Here is a 20,583-nt window from a genome sequence, read left to right as displayed (position 1 = left end):
GTCAAAAATAAAAGACAACTGTTGCTTTGCTTTCACCACTAAAAGAATGCTGTGTTCTTATCTGAAGGCTACCATTTGGGCAGATCCCTCCATATGCTACTAAGATGCTTTATTTTTACGCCCACGCAGGGAATATGCGGAAGCTTACTTGGATGAAATAGTGATCTTCAGTCGTATATGGGAAAGTCACCTCAGTAAAATTTAAGCCATCATAGATGCGCCAAGAAAGGCCGGCTTCACTATAAATCCAAGTAAGTGTGCCATGAGGCTGGAAGAGGCCAGGTACTTGGGGTAGATCGTGGGAAGAGGGGTGATAAAACCCCAAGTAAATAAGGTGGAAGCTATCCAAGAATGGCCCCGCCCACTTACAAAGAAACAGCTTAAGGCATTTCTCAGTATTGTGGTATATTATAGGAGATTTTCCCCAAGTTCTCTGAAATAGCAGTACCCCTGACTGACCTTACAAAGGGAGGAAAGTCTGCCATGATCAGCTGGTCCGCCGAGGCTGAAGAGGCCTTCCATAATCGTAAGTCGGTCCTCGACAGCCAGTCTTGGTAGCTCCTGACTTCTCCCGGGAGTTTATCATTCAGACAGATGCATAAGAGGTAGGCCTTGGGCAGTGATGTCTCAGGTCATAAATGGGGATGAACATCCTGTGTGTTATCTCAGCAGAAAGCTGTCCCTAGCAGAGCGTAATTTTTCTAGAGAGAATGCTTGGCCATTAAGTGGGCGCTTGATTACCTTCCATATTATATCCTGGGGAGGAAATTTAAGCTGGTATCAGATCATGCCCCTCTAAAATGGCTAAGGGAGAAAAAGGGTAACAATGCCCATGCCACCCGCTGGTTTCTGGCTCTACAGGATTTTAGGTTTTCTGTGGAGCATAGGCCGGGCAAGCTGCAAGGGAATGCACATGCCCTGTCTAGACTGCCTGCTTGCTGAAGTTGCCCAGACCCAGGCTTTGGGCAGAGAGGGGGGTATTTAAGAAGGCACAAAGGATCATCGTTGATGGTAGATATGTGTCACCGAGGTTCCGTATGTGTCATACGGATGTATTAGAGCTAACACACATGCTTTATGAGATGTGTTATCTAAACTAAATGCGTTAAGCAAACACCTTCAATTGCTTTTCAAGATAACATGACATCTGTAGCTGTGAATAGCTGATCCAAGGACGGCTGTTACTGGGAGTACTTTTTGTGCTGGGTGGGTGACTATCCCCACGTTCCAGGCCTTCAAAAAAACAGCCAGCAGTGTCAGGTGGTGGTGATTACCTATTTGTCTGTGGAGTTCTGTGGAGGGCTATATGGGATCAGAGTCTGAGCTGGAGTTGCTGTGCCTGAAAGACTGAGGACAAAGCGAAGTCCACATAAACCCCGTGGGGTTGCGGTACTGTCAAAACCATACCTGTGTTGTGCTATAGATACGGGACTTTATTGTATCTTTAATGCCCGCTGGAGCAAACCGGTCACTGCCGATTACTGCCTTATTGTTTTGTCAATAATAAAAGACAACCGTTGCTTTGCTTTTACAGCTAAAAAGCTGCTGTGTTCTTATCTGAAGGCTACCATTGGGGAAGATCCCTACAATTACTGGAGGATGCGTGCACAATGATTGTTGCAAGGAGTAACAGCAAGTTAAAGTGCCGGAAACCAAATTGTTTGTGTTTGAAATTTAAAGGGCCAGCAGCCTAGTTTACTGGATTGACCCATTGAAAGAAAATTGTTGTCACGGGAAGTCCTGGGTTAAGGCTGCTACTAGAATAACAGATCAGGCTGCTAAAATGAAGGATCTTGTGAAGTACCTCATGCAGGAGACTCAACAGCAGGAGACCAACCAGCTCCTCATTAAGCAATTGGCTATAATGCCAGAAGCCATCAGGGTCAAGTAGACCCCAGCTTCCCACAGTAATGGGGAATGCCAGCAAGCACGGTGGACAGTATGAGAAGCCATGCAAAAAATTACCACAGAGGATGATGTAGAAGTCTTCATTACAGTCTTTGAGCGGGTCGCTGAGTATGAGAGACTAGCAGCTGACCAATTGGCCGAGTTCTTGGCCCCATTTATCTCAGGTGAACCCCAGAAGGCTTATTATGACTTGTCAGTGCAGGATGCGCAGGAATACCCCAAACTAAAAGCAGAGATCTTGGCATGTCTGGGGGTAACCGTCACAATCCGGGCTCAGAGGGTGCATCAGTGGGGGTTTAGGAGAGGTAAGCCCCCAATGTCCCAAACGTTTGACCTACTGCACCTCGTAGAGAAATGGCCACAGCCAGATGTCTGTTCCCCAGTCAAAATGGTGGAGCAGGACAGAATGGACCGCTTCATGCATGCTTTCGTCAAGCCAGCGCAGTGCTGGGTTGCACAAGGGAACCCGCAGACTGCGGATGACTTGGTGGGCTTGGTAGAGAGATATTATGCAGTGGAGAACCCCATAGCTGACTCAGGGTCCCTGACATCCCCATACTAGAATAGGCATCAGAGGAAGGGACTCAAAACTCCTCAGAAAGGGTGTTCTAAGGCCAAGAGCATGGTCCACTGAGTAAGGGGCCAAGAGTGAGTCCCGAAACGCGTATGGTTAATACCTGCCCACCCAAGAAGGACTTTTTTATGAAGTTTAATCCTCTACTGGACTTTGTTGGCTAGCCAAACGAACATTCCATTTGGAAGGACCCGTCCTCAAGCTCACTTCACGTGACACAGCATGTGATACACCTGTAAGTGTCAGCCCCTAGAATACTGTTCTTTGCACAGATATCTACAATATGGTGCACATACTGTAATGACTTATTTCAGACACTAGAGGTCACTGTGGCTCTGAGAAAGAGGAAGCTGAACTGTTTCTGAGATGCACAAGAGGTAGGAGGAGCCAGAAGTTCCCGGGGTTTGAGTCCTGGCTAGAGGTGGGAGTGCCCTGAGAGCTGGATGGCTCCCATGTTAGGAGCCAAGTAAAGGCTAGTGATGGGACATGGAGCCTGGCCCTGACTGATGGAGTCCTGAGAAGCTGGCTGTGCTTAAGACAGGTCAAGATAGACTCTGAACTGAAGTGCTGCAGCTGTGACCCGGAGAAAGAGACTGCACAGTGTGTTACAGAGGACTGGGACCGTGTGTCAGAGACTACTACAAGCCGGATCCTTCCTGCCAGAGCTGAAGAAGATCTGCACCTGCTATAACCAAAGAGAGAAAGACAGACAAGCAAGCGACCGGACCTGGAGTCAGACTGCCTCTTATGGGATCAAGGAGAATCTGCAGAACTGTGAGTGGCACTGGTGCTTATCTGTGATAGGTTATAGGGACAGGGACTTGGTGCGCTGTAGAAGCGGACCCTGAATAGCAGGGGTAGATAGGAGCATATTAGCTGAGTGTAGCCTGGACTCTGATGTGTATACTGCGGAACGCATTTATTCTAATTCGTGTTCATGTAATCTGTGTAAACCTGTTTATACTGTAAATCCGATTTTTTGGCAGTTACATCTGTTTTTTTAATAAAGGCAGTTTTTGCTTCAGTCTCCTTGATCGCTGTACTGTACTAGAATCCTGCCTTGCGGTCTCTCCCTCCTCTGACCGCTACACACCACAGGTCCTACGACTGCTGAGGAAACGGATACACTTTTATCTGCTCCGTTAACTGGGAAAAGAAACTAATACGAAAGTCGTCTGGAGATGTAATCGTGGTATTGGCAGTCCAGGCCCAGTGGGACGCCACATAGAGTCGGACTCTATGCCGTACCATGCTGTGTTACAGAACTAACATTTATGCCAATACATTTGCACATTTGCACATGCTGTGGTTGAGCTCTCACAAAAGGGTTAAATTACTTTGCTTTTAAATAAATATATCCCTGTAAGGGGACGATATAGGCCATTGAGGATCCTGCGGTATTGAGTGCACTAAATACATTTTAACCAGAGTAAGACATTTTACCCAGAGCAAGATACTATATTTTTGCCATTTGTATTTGCTATTTTATATACATCTGTATAGACCTGTATGCGTCTGCAGTAATATCAGCTTCATTGTTTGAATTTGCAGTAACTACCTCTGATTTCTTGCTGGAATTTTAAAGAACCTTATATTAAAATTGTTATTTTATCTGGTAATCTGGATGTGAGTGCTCGGTCCATACTAGCTGTTTTGATATGATTTTCGTCGTTGACGTGGTGGATCAATAGGACCTAGCAGCACCTTCCTTGTTATTGTGGGGTGAGCCAGCATATCCTTTTCTTCAAATGCATACCAGAGCCAACACCAAGACCTTCCCTAAGAGAGATAATCTGCTGGAGATGCCATGCCCCAGGACTTATGACAGCCCAGTGCCCCCTCAGCTTGAACCAAATGGACTGTTCGTGGGGAGACGGAGCTCCATGTTTGCATGTAATTCTGTTCCAAATTCTGGGGAAGGACAGCCATTCTGTTCAATCAGCGTTAATGACACCCCCACAACTGGACTTCTGGACTTGGGGAGCCTGGTCATGCTCCTAATGGCCCATATCACTCATAAGTTGGTCCCGGGGAAAACTTAGGGGTAACCTGTATTTATGGCGATACCAAGGTTTACCCAGTGGCCCACATCACCTTAAAAACAGAGGAGGGTAAGGTGTCTCACCAGGTAGGGGGTGGTGCAGGGGCTGATGCACGAGATGATCATTGGCCGGGATTGTCCTTTATTCTGGGATCTTTGGGCCAGGGCGGTACCGCAACTTTGCCCTGCGTGCAAGGACAGCCCTGGGCTCATTAAACCTGACGTGGTCCCTGAATTTCCGTTCTCGGCTAGGGTAGGTGATAATAAGGAGGAGTCTGCCCTTGAGGAGACAGTCTCTGACTTAGAAGTGTCTCGGGGAAACTTTGGAACTGCCCAACTCTGAGATGAGACTTTAAAAGGGGCCTTAAATAATATGGGGGTAGTCAATGAGGCACCTCAAAAGCCAGGGGCAGATAAAAGGTACCCTTACTTTGCCATTAATGGAAACTTGTTGTACAGCGTGACTAAAATCTGTGAAGAATTAGTAGAACCTGGCACATGGCCATGTTTTAAGGGGACACTTGGTGGCAGATAAGACCCTTGAAAGGGTTTTGCAAAGGTTTTATTGACCAGGGTGTTACAGAGAAATTAGGGATTATTGCCAGTCCTGCCCGGTCCCATTTGAGAGAATAGTGATGGATTTCGTAGGGCCTTTGGTGAAGTCCACTAGGGGGCACCAATATATGTTAGTTGTAATGGATCATGCCACCCGATACCCTGAGGCAGTGCCCTTTAGAAAGGCCTCCTCCAAAGTTATCGCCAGAGAGCTGTTTCAGATTTTTTCCAGAACAGGGCTGCCCAACAAGATTCTGACCGACTAGGGGACCCCGTTCATGTCAAGGGTAATGCAAGATCTCTGTAGAGTACTGAAAGTTACCCAGTTACACACCTTGGTTTAACACCCACAGACAGATGGCTTGGTAGAATGTTTTAGCAAAACCTTGAAGGCCATGTTGAAGAAACTAGTTGAAAAAGATGGATGAGATTTGGATTACATGTTGCCTTACCTACTGTTCTCAATTAGAGAGGTCCCTCAAGTGTCAACAGGGTTCTTGCCTTTTGAGTTGTTGTATGGCAGGCATTCTCGAGGGCTGTTATATATAGCTAAGGAGACCTGGGAGAGCAAGGTCACGCCTTACAAAAGCGTGATTGAACATGTCACCACACTGCAAGAGCGAATAGCTCAGGTAAGGCCAATTGTGAAGATGCATCTTTTCCAGGCTCAAGAGGCACAAGCTAAAATATATAACAGGTCAGCCCGTCTTAGACAGTTTAGTCCAGGGGACCGGGTTCTAGTCCTAGAGCCAACAGAGGAGAGGAAATTCCTGGCAAAATGGCAAGGACACTATGAGATAGTTGAGAGGGTGGGTGAAGTTAACTATCGGGTACATCATCCAGGTAGGAGAAAGCTCTATCAGATTTACCATATCAACTTGCTAAAGCCATGGAAAGATAGGGATCCTCCTGAAGCCCCAAGTCTGTTGACCCAACCAGATGCCACCATAGAGAATGTGAATATTCCAGAAGCCCTGTCCCCTTCCCCAAAATACCAATGCAAGCTCCTGTTGCAGCAGAAAAGGGATATGTTTACAGAAACACCAGAATTAACCAATGTCGTGGAAAATGAGATTATCACAGAGCATCATGCGAGAGTAAATTTAAAACCATATAGGATTCCCGAGCCCATAGGGAGGTAGTTTCCAAGGAGGTCCAGAGAATGTTAAAGCTGGGGGTGATTGAGGAATCTAAAAGTGGGTGGTCCAGTCCCATAGTGCTAGTCCCAAAGCCCAATGGAGAGTAGCGAGGTATCAAAGGTAGATGCATACCCCATGCCCCGGGTAGGTGAGCTTATTGAGAGACTAGGTCAAGCTCGCTATATAACTACCCTAAATCTTACCAAGAGGTATTGGCAAATTCCTTTATCGAAAGAAGCTAGAAAAAAGACAGTGTCTTCCACACCAGAAGGGTCCTTCCAGTACATAAGGATGCCATTTGGTTTGCAAGGGGCTCGTGACACTTTTCAGAGGGCTATGGACCAGATCTTACGCCCACACAGGGAATATGCGGAAGCTTACTTGGATGAAATAGTGATCTTCAGTCGTAATTGGGAAAGTCACCTCAGTAAAATTTAAGCCATCATAGATGCGCCAAGAAAGGCCGGCTTCACTATAAATCCAAGTAAGTGTGCCATGAGGTTGGAAGAGGCCAGGTACTTGGGGTAGATCGTGGGAAGAGGGGTGATAAAACCCCAAGTAAATAAGGTGGAAGCTATCCAAGAATGGCCCCGCCCACTTACAAAAAAACAGCTTAAGGCATTTCTCAGTATTGTGGTATATTATAGGAGATTTTCCCCAAGTTCTCTGAAATAGCAGTACCCCTGACTGACCTTAGAAAGGGAGGAAAGTCTGCCATGATCAGCTGGTCCGCCGAGGCTGAAGAGGCCTTCCATAATCTTAAGCCGGTCCTCTGTAGACAGCCAGTCTTGGTAGCTCCTGACTTCTCCCGGGGGTTTATCATTCAGACAGATGCATAAGAGGTAGGCCTTGGGCAGTGATGTCTCAGGTCATAAATGGGGATGAACATCCTGTGTATTATCTCAGCAGAAAGCTGTCCCTAGCAGAGCGTAATTTTTCTAGAGAGAATGCTTGGCCATTAAGTGGGCGCTTGATTACCTTCCATACTATATCCTGGGGAGGAAATTTAAGCTGGTATCAGATCATGCCCCTCTAAAATGGCTAAGGGAGAAAAAGGGTAACAATGCCACCCGCTGGTTTCTGGCTCTACAGGATTTTAGGTTTTCTGTGGAGCATAGGCCGGGCAAGCTGCAAGGGAATGCACATGCCCTGTCTAGACTGCCTGCTTGCTGAAGTTGCCCAGACCCAGGCTTTGCAAGAGAACAAAACACGTCCCACGGCGCGAATTTCCGTCAGCCAGTCACCAGGATCAAGAAGGAATCTTTTATTGCAGCAATACAATGCGTTTCGGGGAATCACTCCCCTTCATCAGGTACAAAAAATCAGGTGCAGCTTTTTTGCACCTGCTGAAGGGGAGTGATTCCCCGAAACACGTTGTATCGCTGCAATAAAAGATTCCTTCTTGATCCTGGTGACTGGCTGATGGTAATTCGTGCCGTGGGACGTGTTTTGTTCTCTTGCACTATCATCTTCTTGGGGACTCCAGGCTTCTCCTTTTGAAGATCTCTTGTGGTCCCATGGATGCAGACCGCCATATCCAGACGTCCAGGCTTGTTTGAAAATACCTACAATAGTGTTGTGCCTACTTTTGCACAACTATATAAGGTGAGCCTTACCATCTTTCTCCGTATATTACTATACACTCACAGAATTACCCTATGGTGCGCCCATCTGTTTTATTACAGATTTAAAAACCAGCCTGCTATATTTCATATTTTAGACCCAGGCTTTGGGCAGAGAGGGGGGTATTTGAGAAGGCACAAAGGACCATCGTTGATGGTAGATATGTGTCACCGAGGTTCCGTATGTGTCATACGGATGTATTAGAGCTAACACACATGCTTTATGAGATGTGTTATCTAAACTAAATGCGTTAAGCAAACACCTTCAATTGCTTTTCAAGATAACATGACGAGTTAAGGAATTTGAGTTAAAAGTTTGTGTGTTAACCCTGCTACATCTGTAGCTGTGAATAGCTGATCCAAGGACAGCTGTTACTGGGAGTACGTATAGTGCTGGACGGGTGACTACTCCCCATGTTTCAGGCCTACAAAAAAAAACAGCCAGCAATGTCAGGTGGTGGTGATTACCTCTTTGACTGTGGAGCTCTGTGGAGGGCTATATAGGATCAGAGTCTGAGCTGGAGTTGCTGTGCCTGAAAGACTGAGGACAAAGCGAGGTCCACATACACCCCGTGGGGTTACGGTACCGTGCAAAACCATACCTGTGCTGTGCTATAAATACAGGACTTTATTGTTTCTTTAATACCAGCTGGATCAAGCCGGCTACTGCCGATTGTTGCCCTATTATTTTGTCAAGAATAAAAGACAACTGTTGCTTTGCTTTCACTGCTAAAAGACTGCTGTGTTCTTATCTGAAGGCTACCATTTGGGCAGATCCCTACTATATATATATATATATATATATATATAAAATAAACTTATTTCAATTATGTATTTGTTTTCCAATTGCAGGGGAATATGATCCTTTTTTCTGTAATGTTACTCATTTTTATTCAATCATGTGATTTTTAAGAGACTTTTCCAATAAAATATAAATTTTTTGACATGTGTTGGGCTTTACAAAATGTATTTTTTGGGGGGTGGGGGTTATAGGAGGTTTATTCACTGTAGCATTGTAACGCTTGTGGATAGGGACACACACGGACAGTATTCCCTAACATGGAACCCAGCCCACTTTCCCTACCTACCGCAGTTCAAACCCTAGGTAGCAGGATCGCAACTGCTCAACATTCCCTATGCTACTAAGGTGCAGAGACAGAAAATAGCACAAAGGGATAGTCATACTAAAATGGTGTAGAACCAGGTGGACAACGAAGTACAAAAATGAGAGACAGAGAGTGATCAAAAGACAAGCAGGGATCAAAAGCACAAACAAACCCAAATGAATCCAATAAACAGGTACCTTGTTAGTGAGCACAAGCAAGCCTATCACTGGCACTTTTATATGGCCAGGAATGGGTTTAAACAGAGCACTGCATCCCAGGATCAGAACCTGGAACCTCCATTAGTCAGAATACTAGCACACAGGAATAGAGCAGCTGAGCAATCAGCCCAATGCTAGTCTTATCCAACACACAGTTGCTGTGGGGAGAAAGAGCATTTAAGGATGTTAAGGATGCTGTCAAGTCAGCCGGGTGCATAGCTTAGAAGCAGGTTGCGCCAAAGCTGGAGATTTTGCCACTGTAGCCCAGACAGGTAAGTTTGTGACAAGCATGTAAGGCCTAAATGACTGTGATTGGAGCTAGCAGGAGCTCAGATGTATATTACAGACAGCTACCAAAACCTATGGCAAGTGCACAACTGCTGTCCTTGCGATATCCCCAAGATTTAACTGTAAGTCAGAGAGCTCAAACTTAGTGTTCCTCTTGATGTACAGTTACATTGCGGTGCAGTGAGTGATTAAGGGTTGTTTGATGCACGGTATTTGTCAGAAAAATATTGCAGTTGTATGCCATTTTTCCTATGCAGTTTTTTTGAGTCTAAGACAGAAGTACATTCAAAAGGAATAGGGAATATAAAAGAAAGAGTGTATACTTCTCCTTCTTCCCAGATCCATTTCTGGCTTTGACTCAACATTCTGTTTTTGAAACCACCCTAAAACAAATGCTGAACAGAAATATTTGGGAGAAAAAAAAATATAATTTCTTTAAATTACTATTGCATTAAAATTACCTTTTTTCTCTGCTTCATCGGTCACCTTTCCTCCAAGTGGTGAGTAAGTGGTGTCCATAGACTCCTCTCCTTTGCTTCCTTTACTGACCCCATTCTCATAAGTTTGACTCTCCACTCGTTGAAGTTGCCAAGTTAAACCAAACATGGGAACTGCTATAAAAAAGGAATCACATTAGTCCCACGTACTGAAAAGATATGCGTAGACACAATAAACTACATACTTGATATGTGAAATTATCATATTTATCCTCTAATTCATGCTCATTATCAGCTTTGCTTTATGGAATTTAACAGTGTGAGAGCAAAGACATAAATCTGGTATTTGCAGCAGGAGACTGACCACCGTACATAATTTAAAGAGGCTTTGTTGTTCAGCACATTTATCTCATTGACAGTGGAGAAATTATTGCTATATGTAGTAAAATAATCATTTGTTTAACTACAATAATGAATTTTATGGTAATAGGCTTAATTGACATCTGGTAGTTATGCTACTGAGTAAATCTAAACATAGTTCATTAATTTGACCATAAATGAGAATCCACTTATGATGATGAATGAGGGAAATCATTTTGTTTATTTTATTTTCTTACCTGTCACCATGAAAATGCAAAATAATCTGCAAGCAGCATGTTATAGAGCAGGAGGAGCTTAGCAGATTGATATATAGATTTATGGGGAAAAAAATTGAATTTCATTCATTAAAGTTACTGCTCACTCTGAGCTTTGAAGTCACGGAGGCGGTTCTATCACTGATTGACACCTCCCTTCTATGAATGTGTATACAGAGACAGCTGTCAATCACTGATAGGACGGCCTCCTCCACTTCAAAGCCCAGAATGAGCAGGAATTTAGATTAAAAATTTTTTTTTACTGAATCTTTTCCCATAAAACTATACATCAAACTGCTCATCTCCTCCTGCTCCATAACATATTACCTTCAGCTAAGACACCTTGTTCAGTGTGACAGAGTCCCTTTAAGGAAATGGATTATGGATCTTTCTAAACCCATTGCTAATTAAATGTTGTCTACCATTGTGACTGCAAGAAGGCTACTACAATTTAGCCAATCTACAACTACAGCATGGATCAAAATTCCAGCACTGATACCCAACTTATAGAACTAATTTACTAATTATTGTTGACTGTAAATCATCAAGTGGACAATGTAGAAGCCCTTTAATAATAATTATGTCTTCATTGTTAACATTACGTATGTACAGAAATCATTTCCTGTGGAAAGTCACTAACTTATGACTGGAGCACCATAAAGCTTCTGGGTAAATGACTGTCAAACAGAATCAGTAGATTTAGCATTGATAAGACTGTGGATCAAGAGCTGGCCTGGGCATAACACTAAAAATAGTAAGCCTAGAGGAACAGCAGGCTTTGAGACACTTCTGACCCAGACAAGTTTGTTAACTCTTTTTTGTATCAACTAAGAACATTATTTTGGCATACATATGACTGGTGTATGTTGCCTTAAAGATGAAACTTTCCATTAAGAGTTCTATCACTTATGATTGCAAGAACACTGCAGCATATGGTGCTATTCTTGTCAAAAATGTAGAAACCTCGATGGTCCCCTGATGAACCTTACTGTGAGTCAAATAATGGATCGAGCAGAGTATTATGGCTCCCGTTGATATGTCCATATTGTTCATACTGCTTTGATTTGTAAGGCAGTAAAGTTTCCTTTACTTTACACACTGATCCAAGCCCAACTAACTTACCAGCTATGAAATCTGAATATCAAGCTATCATATCCAACATAAAATACTTAAAGGGGTTTTCCTGGAATTTTAGCTATCAAGGGAAGGCCTCTAGCCTGTATTGCCTTCCAAAAGATGTATACTTACCTGCTACCTGCTACTATTTTACTGTAACCTTGCTCCTAGTCTTCCATCTTCTGGTCCCCAGCTTGCCTTCTTCTAGAATGGTCATGGCCATGTGTGCCACTGTAGCCTATGACTGGCTTCAAGGGATTAAAAGATTGAGGAACAGGAGCCGGTGGCAGTGAGCTTGTAAGCATAAATCTTTCCTAACACCTCCTAACATCTTACCTAACATAAGATCTGTCATAGGGACCTTTAAAACATGAGATATATGCATGATGCCTTACTTTTAAAAAGCAAGAGTTCTACAAGTAATATGTTACAGATTTATAGGTGTCACTTTGGGGTTCAACATATTCATAATGTAAATTTTCTCCAACCACGTGAAACCCTGTGCAGTGAAAGCAATCTGAAAATGGAAGAAGAATCAGTCTACATTGTGTAGATTTTTCTCATTTAATGAGGATGTGCTCAGTTTGCAAATCTTCTATTTGGTGCAGTGTATCCATTTTATTTCTTCTCCTAATAAAAAGACTGACATTTAACAAAAAGGATCACATTCTGCTGCGCGTTTTTAACTGAACAAAAAGAGAAAAAATAAAATTACCCTAATTCAAAGAAAAAAACTGTATTTAATGCTCAGGCTGTTAGGACCAGCTTCATAATTGCTACACCGTCAATGTCCAGTGAAAAGGCATGTGAATTAACACCCTGTTTCTGTGACAAAGTTTCCTTTATGGAAATGAGGGAATAATACAGAATTGGATAATTCTCCACTCAGATATATTATAGTCAAAGGCGGCACAAATAGGCATGAGATCATTATGAAATGTTAATGGCTCGATGGTTAATCGGATACATATATAATTAAACTGGAGGTATGCGTAAAAGGCATTAACTTCTGCTTCTTGCGCTATTGAAAATTGTGTTAATTATTGTATATTCAATGCTATTATTTTACTCTGTTTGATGTTACATTTTAATGCTAAAATGCTTTATTCATAAATGGGCTGAATGTTCTATTTCTCTCATCTATGAATAGTTTGTCATTCCTGCAGCAACATACAGAAATAAAAAGACCTGAAACTACAAATCCTACATGATATGGGTGGTCACCAATTAAAGCGGTAGTAAACCTCATGACAGCTCTGGGTTGAACGGCTCATAAAAACATTTCCCAAAAGTTCCTAAACTTCTTTCTGTGGCCCAATTAATTGCATAGTTCCTCATCCCTTATCCCAGCTTCTTGGCCTGGGTTAACCATCTGTGTAAAAAGTGTTGAGCTACTTTTCTTGTGTCCATAGGAAGTAAAGTGGTGGTTAGTGTTCTGTGTACAGTGCCTCTGCAAAAGAGGATGCAGTTGATGACAGCCTCAGTCAATGTCCATAGCAGGTAGGATGCTGGTAGGCGCCTGCACAAAAGAGGATGCAGTTGGATGCAGCTGAGAAAGTGGTCACATAAGTAAACTGCCACCATTTAGCTTCTTTAGCAGGGACCACAGTTCAACACAGTTTACAAAGTGCATAGACAGGCAGTGGAAGGCCTTCTAACAAGCAGCTAGGGTAAAGTATTTACAGTTTATTTGCCAACAACAAACAGTTTAAAGGCTTTTAGGAAACAGTTTTAAAAAAAACCTTTAAAGTGGTTGTCTAACAATAAAAAATATTTAAATGAAAGCCAAGACAGTGTTGAAACTACTGAACTACTGAAAACCACTCTGTTCCAGCACTGAGACTCCCATCTATGCTCCTTCTGGTCCTCTCTCGGACATATCCCCCACTGAATGACTGTAGCAATGGATGTGACCATCGATCGGACATGTATGTAATCATACCTGTAAGACTATTATTTTGTTTCTCTTATAAGAGCGCTAAACATGGATCAAATGTCACTCTTCTGGTCTTGAAGGAACGGAGATGGAAGGCTCTGGAACTCAGCAGTGTTCAGTAGGTGATCGTGTTATTTTTTTCTACCATTTGAACACTTTCCTGGCCCTCATACAAATTTATTTAAGAGGTCTGACAACCCTTTAGGTAAATTTATCCCTGTACTGAATATAGCTCATGGAGAAGAAAATATAAACCATACAAGAACTCGCGTTGGATATTTTGTGATTCGTAAAGATTTGATTTGCGATTATTTAGCCGGTAGCCAATTGATTTGTCAGCTTTGCAGCTTGGTAATTTAATCTCAAAGTTTGCTACTTGATTTAGTCACGTCTAGAAATGGCTAAAGATTCACAAATCAATTTACAAGCTCACAAGTTGTAGAGTTACTATGTCTACTTACAATCCCTCCGGTCAGTCTAAATTATTACCACATTCTCAATTGCTTCTGAATAGTGTAAAGATTTCCATTTATACTATACAGCAGGTAACAACATAAACCTATTGTAAATTATAGGATAGACTGCGTTGCTGTTATCTTTAGGATATCTGTCAAGATGTCCCTCATGGCAATCTGTAGGTGAGTGCCTTTAGGGTCCCTGCATGTTGCACATCCAATGTTATGTCCAACATTGTGGGGCTACACTATATTCATACTGGCATCATGAATTGAGTGAGTTTTATTAGGAGCCATGAATAATAGTAATAGGGTAACAGATCAATTTCTGATGGATTTCATTGACTTATGATAGGAAAGTCAGGTGACTGGGTTTTTATGTAAACGTGCAGCATGCCATAGCAGTTAAAGAGCTACACAAATCTGATGGAAGAAAGAGAATCTCAGTGTTAGAAAAGCTTATTATGGGAGTATGGAGGATAAAAAAATGGTCCAAAGGGCTCTAGCAGAGGATCATTGGGCTACAGTGGTGGAAAGGTGCAAACTCTATTGTGCTAAACAGGCACAACCCACGGTATAAGGTGGTGTATCTACCAGTTGCAGCCATCTTCAAAAGCAAGAAGGGGTATACATTAGTGTTGATCGAGCACCCAAGTGCTTGGGTGCTCGGGTCGAACACCTTGGGATGCTCGGGTGCTCTACAGAGCACCCGAGCACTATGGGAGTCAAAGGGAGAACCTACTCTGAAGAGGAGAGGGTGTCTAGTTCATAAGAAAAGGTCAGAAATTTATGGAAACACCACCGAAATGGTTCGGGAACACCATGGAGAGGATGCTTGGATGCAGGTTGTACTCCCAGGTCACTGCTGGGAACGATGATGTCTGAGTAGTACGCCACTTTTACAGGCTGACAATAATACGCACAAAACCGAAGATAAAATATATTTTAGACGGAGGAAAAATTGTTAGGAAACATTATTTCCTGTATATTTACTTGTATATAAAGTGCAAGTGCTGCCAAAAATTACAAGGAAGAGGCACTTTGATACAACCTGTATATCAGATAATGGAGAGCCTCATTCACATTGTGGTACAATTTCTCATATAGTGGGACTCCTACACTCATAAAACCTATGCACATAAAGGAGGGCATCATACACCCTTGAAAAATTGATTGATGGCCTGCTGGTGACCCTCAAAAACATTAGGAGCAAGAGCCTGCTGGTGACCCTCTAAAATATTACGGGCAAGGGCCTGCTTCTGAGCTGAACATCTAAAACATTAGGGGTGAGGGTTTGATGCAGAGCGGACTCTCTTAAACATTAGGGGAGAGCACCTGCTGCTGATCTGAGCATCATAAAAATTATGGGCGAGGGCCTGCTGGTCAGCTGACACTGTAAAACATTATAGGTGAGGGCCTTCTGGTGAGCTGACCCTCAAAAACATTATATGCGAGGGCCTGCAGGTGAGCTGACACTCTAAAAGATTGTAGGTGAGGGACTGCTGGTGACCTGAACCTCTAAAGCATTATATGTGAGGGCCTACAGGTGAGCTGACACTCTAAAACATTATATGCAAGGGTCTGCAGGTGAGCTGACCCTCTAAAAGATTGTAGGTGAGAGCCTGCTGGTGAGCTGACCCTCTAAAACATTATATGCGAGGGCCTGCATGTGAGCTGACCCTCTAAATGATTGGAGGTGAGGAACTGCTGGTGAGCTGACCTTCTAAAACATTATATGCGAGGGCCTACAGGTGGGCTGACCCTCTAAAAGATTGTAGTTGAGGGCCTGCTGGTGAGCTGACCCTCTAAAAGATTGCACGTGAGGGCCTGCTGGTGAGATGACCCTGTAAAACATTATGGTTAATAGCCTGCACGTGAGCTCACCCTCTTAAACATTACATGCGAGGGCCTACAAGTGAGCTGGCCCTCTCAAAGAATGTAGGTGAGGGCATGCTGATGAGCTGACCCTCTAAAACATTATATGCAAGGGCCTGCAGGTAAGCTGACCCTCGAAAAGATTGTAGGTGAGGTCCTGCTGGTGAGCTGACCCTGTAAAACATTATGGTTGAGTGCCTGCTGGTAAGCTGACCCTCTAAATCATTACATGCAAGAGCTTGCAGGTGAGCTTACCCTCTAAAAGATTGTAGGTGAAGGCCTGCTGGTGAGCTGACCCTCTACAACATTAGGAGTGAGGGCAGCCTAATAAGCATGTTGATATGATGGAAGAGGAGGACGAGAAAAGGAAGATTGTACCATATACCCTTTTTTGTGGTGGAAGGGGAGCATGTGAATACAGTGTATTCAGTACATTATAAAAAACACATTTAAAGTGGCTTTATGTTCAGTCGCATTCCTCTGGTGGAGTAGAAAAGTCAGGGGCAATCCAGGTTGCCAAGTTGAAGACATGAGCTGGGCATAGGATGTGTACGAGCTTGCCGAGCTCCAAAGCCGCCACCAAGTTGCGGCCATTATTCAACACAACCATTCCAGTCTGGTCTCTTATCCCCTGCCACAGCTCTGCGGCGGTCTGCTGCTTGTCACCTAAGCAGATCAGCTTAAGCACAGCCTGTTGATATTTCCCCACTGCAGTGCTACCCTGCTTCCAGCTACCGACTGATGGCTGACTGGTGCTGCAAGAGGATAATTCAGAGGTGGAAGTAGAGAAGGAAGTAGAGAAGGAGGTAGAGGAGGAGAAGTGGGGGTTGGAGCCACTAACATAGGTGGTGGTGGAATCCCTGATGGAAGTAGGGCCCGCAATCCTTGACATGGGTAGCACCTATGCCATCCCAGGATATGACTCGCTCCCAGCCTCACCCAGTGTGCGGTCAGGGAAATGTAGTGTCCCTGGCCGAAAGCACTTGTCCATGTGTCAGTGGTTAAGTGGACCTTCCCAGTATCTGCGTTGGTCAGTGATGTTACGGGACACATGCTGATGTAAGGCCTGCATGGCACACCATGAAAAAAAGTGGCGGCTTGACTGTGTAACGAGGGACGGCCGCCGACATCAGGCTGTGGAAGGCCTCAATGTCCACAAGCCTAAATGGCAACATTTCCAGGGCCAGTAATTTGGAAAGTTGTGCATTTAGTGCTATGGCCTGTGGGTGGGTGGCTGGGTATTTGCGTTTGCGTTAAAATTCTTGGGGTAAGGACATTTGAATGCTGCGCTGGGACATGGAAGTGGATGTGGTTGCTAATGGTGCTTGCGAAGGTCCAGGTGCAGGGTGGGAGGCATCCAGGCCTGCGTCTTTGACAGGAGATTATCCAGCATGTAACACAGGGAAAGAGGAGGCAGTGGTGTGACCCTCAGACACAGATTGTGGACCCAGGCATTCGGCCCACCTATTACAATGCTTTGATGCCACGTGGCGGATCATGCTGGTGGTGGTGAGGTTGCTAGTGTTCACGCCCCAGCTCATTTTTTTTTGGGCACAGGTTGCAAATTTAAATTATTTTGTAATCCGCACTTTCCTAAAAAAAAGTGCCGGAACAGTTGCAGGCCTGTTTGGTGTGGCCGTCTTCTCCCTTTTGCCACCCCACTGCCTCTTCCAACTTGTTTCAGTGCTGCGGATCACTCCCCCTCTGTACTGCTGTCCTTGCTCGAATTGCCACCTTCCCAGGTTGGGCCAGTTACTTCATTGTCCACCACCTCCTCTTCCTTACTCTGCTCATACTCCTGACTTGTTGACCTAACAACAACCTTATTTATTGACAACTGTGTCTCATCCTCATCATCAACCTCTTGAGACACTAATTGCCGTTAACTTATTGGCAACTGTGTCTCATCATCATCATCCACCTAATGAAACACTAATTGCCGTTCCCCACTGTCATCTTCTTGTGACTGTGGATGCTCAAGAGTTTGGGAATCTTCGCACAAGATCTTATGTCCCTCTTTAATCGGGCTTGTTGAGTAGTGATGAGCGGCAGGGGTCATATTCGAATTTGCGATATTTCACGAATATTTTGTAGAATATTTGTTGAATATTCGCAAATTTGAATATTCGTTATATTCAACGATTTTTTTTACAAAAAAAATCATCAAGGTAATGATTGTGTAATATGCGAATTTTCGTAATGCGAATTTTAGCAATGCAAGTTTTTCAACTTACAACTATTAGACAAAGAAGAATATAGCACTATATTAGCTAAATTGCTCTATATTCGCTATATTGCTATAACTTCGTATATATACGTAATATTCTAAAACAAGAATATATAGCAATATAGCGAATATTCAAAAAAACAAATAGAGCAATTTAGCTAATATAGTGCTATAATCTTTTTTTTTAGAGTTGTAATTTTTTTCCAATCTGAACTTCAGATGAGAAAAAAATTACAACTATTAGACAAAGAAGATTATAGCACTATGTTAGATAAATTGCTCTATATTCGTTTTTTTTGAATATTCGCTATATTGCTATATATTCTTGTTTTAGAATATTACGAATATATACGAAGTTATAGCAATATAGCGAATATAAAAAAAAAAAACGAATATAGAGCAATTTAGCTAATATAGTGTTATAATATTCTTTGTCTAATAGTTGTAAGTTGAAAAATTTGCAATAGAAATTCGCATTACGAAAATTCGCAAACAACAAAGTCAAATATACTGCAGCCTTGTCATTAGCCTACAAGCTAGAAGCAGGGAGGGATCATGTGTACTGATAAAAAAAAAATCTAATATTCGAAATTGCGAATATATATATATATACTGTATATCACTATATTCAAAATATTCGCGAATTTTCGAAGTACCTATATTCGCGATAAAAAATCGAAATTTGCATATTCGTGATCAACACTATTTTTGAGAGGCCCAAATGAAGGAATTGAGCTGAAAAGAGGTCCTCGGATTATCCGAGTGTGGGATCACTTGTTTTGCAAAACTCTTTATTTTGGGAGTAAGGAGGATCAGGGTGAGGATTGTGTTGACCAGACTCTTAGCTACTGAGACTGGAATTGGTGGAAGTCCGGGTGGTGCTTAGCTGACTGGAAGCATTATCGCACTGGTTTGACTTTGAGAGCATTGTCCTGCTCTGCCCTGAAAACTGGGATATGAAGTTATGTATTGTGGATGATTGTTTTTCTTGTGCTCTGGCAGCAGGCACAGTTTCAACGTGCCCAGGGCAACGGCCTCTGCATGCACCATCAGCATCACGGCCACTACCCTGTAACTTACTGCCCGCCTTCTTCATAGTAAATGTTATATATGCTTGACAGTATGTCACACGTACAGTAGCGTTGGATTTGTAAGTGTATGCGCAAAAAAATTAAAAAAGGTATTGGGATGTGGAAACATCTCACAGGAGAAATACCGCTGATAATCTAACTGCATGTCAGCAGCGCCTAATATAAAATTACAGGGAATGTCACAGGTATTTGGGATGTGGAAACATCACACAGGAGATATACTGGATAATGTCACTGATGTCAGCAGCGGCTAATATAAAATTACAGGGAATGTCACAGGTATTTTAGATGTGGAAACGTTACACAGGAGATGTACCCTAGGTAATGTCACTGTACGCAGCGGTCACCGTCTATGGAAAAAGGACGCTGGATGTCACTGATATTTTTGGGATGTGCACATGTTACACAGGAGATGTAGCGCAGATAATGTCGCTGTCTGCAGCGGCCTAACTATTGCTGATGTCAGCAGCGGCTAATAAAAAATTACAGGGAACGTCACAGGTATTTTGGATGTGGAAACGTTACATAGGAGATGTACCGCAGATAATGTCGCTGATTTCAGCAGCGACTAATATAAAATTACAGTGAATGTCACAGGTATTTTGGATGTGGAAACGTTACACAGGAGATGTCCCCAGGTCATCTCACTGTCCGCAGCGGACACCGTCTACAGAAAAAGTACACTGGATGTCACTGATATTTTATGGATGTGCACACTTTACACAGGAGATGTAGCGCAGCTAATGTCACTGTCCGCAGCGGAAACCGCCTACGGAAAAAGTACATTGGATGTCGCAGATATTTTTGGGATGCGCACACATTACACAGGAGATGTAGCGCACATAATGTTGCTGTATGCAGCGGCCTAACTATTGCTGATGTCAGCAACGGCTAATATAAAACTACAGGGAATGTCACAGGTATTTTGGATGTGGAAACGTTACACAGGAGATGTACCCCAGGTAATCTCACTGTCCGCAGCGGACACTGTCTACAGAAAAAGTACACTGGATGTCACTGATATTTTTTGGATGTGCACACTTTACACAGAAGATGTAGCGCAGGTAATGTCACTGTCCGCAGCGGAAACCACCTAAAGAAAAAGTACATTGGATGTCACAGATATTTTTGGGATGCGCACACATTACACAGGAGATGTAGCGCAGATAATGTCGCTGTCTGCAGCGGCCTAACTATCACGTTCTATTTAGAGCAGGATGCGCTAAAAATAGATATTGCTGACACACACAACAGTCCTTAAAAGGACTTTTGGATCTGTAAAGTTTTAGCCAATCACTGTAATGCCAGTAACCAACATGGCTATGGCATTACAGTGAAGGGCAACACTTACCTGCATGAA

At 43.2% G+C, this 20,583-nt stretch overlaps 1 protein-coding gene across 3 annotated transcripts in view; it reads right to left on the bottom strand.

Moving 5' to 3' along the window:
* Nucleotides 1-20,583, bottom strand: part of TENM1 (teneurin transmembrane protein 1) — a 766,344-nt gene that overhangs the window by 305,517 nt on the left and 440,244 nt on the right. For 2 of the 3 annotated variants that reach the window (XM_044305876.1, XM_044305878.1), the window contains exon 9: nucleotides 9,913-10,065. In XM_044305876.1, the coding sequence (XP_044161811.1) occupies nucleotides 9,913-10,065 (153 nt within the window). The remainder of the gene's footprint in view (nucleotides 1-9,912; nucleotides 10,066-20,583) is intronic. The other variant, XM_044305877.1, reaches the window with a different exon arrangement.

The sequence above is a fragment of the Bufo gargarizans genome, chromosome 9, assembly GCF_014858855.1.
Source record: "Bufo gargarizans isolate SCDJY-AF-19 chromosome 9, ASM1485885v1, whole genome shotgun sequence".
Lineage (NCBI taxonomy): Eukaryota > Metazoa > Chordata > Amphibia > Anura > Bufonidae > Bufo > Bufo gargarizans.
This window is presented reverse-complemented; position numbering and strand designations above follow the sequence as displayed.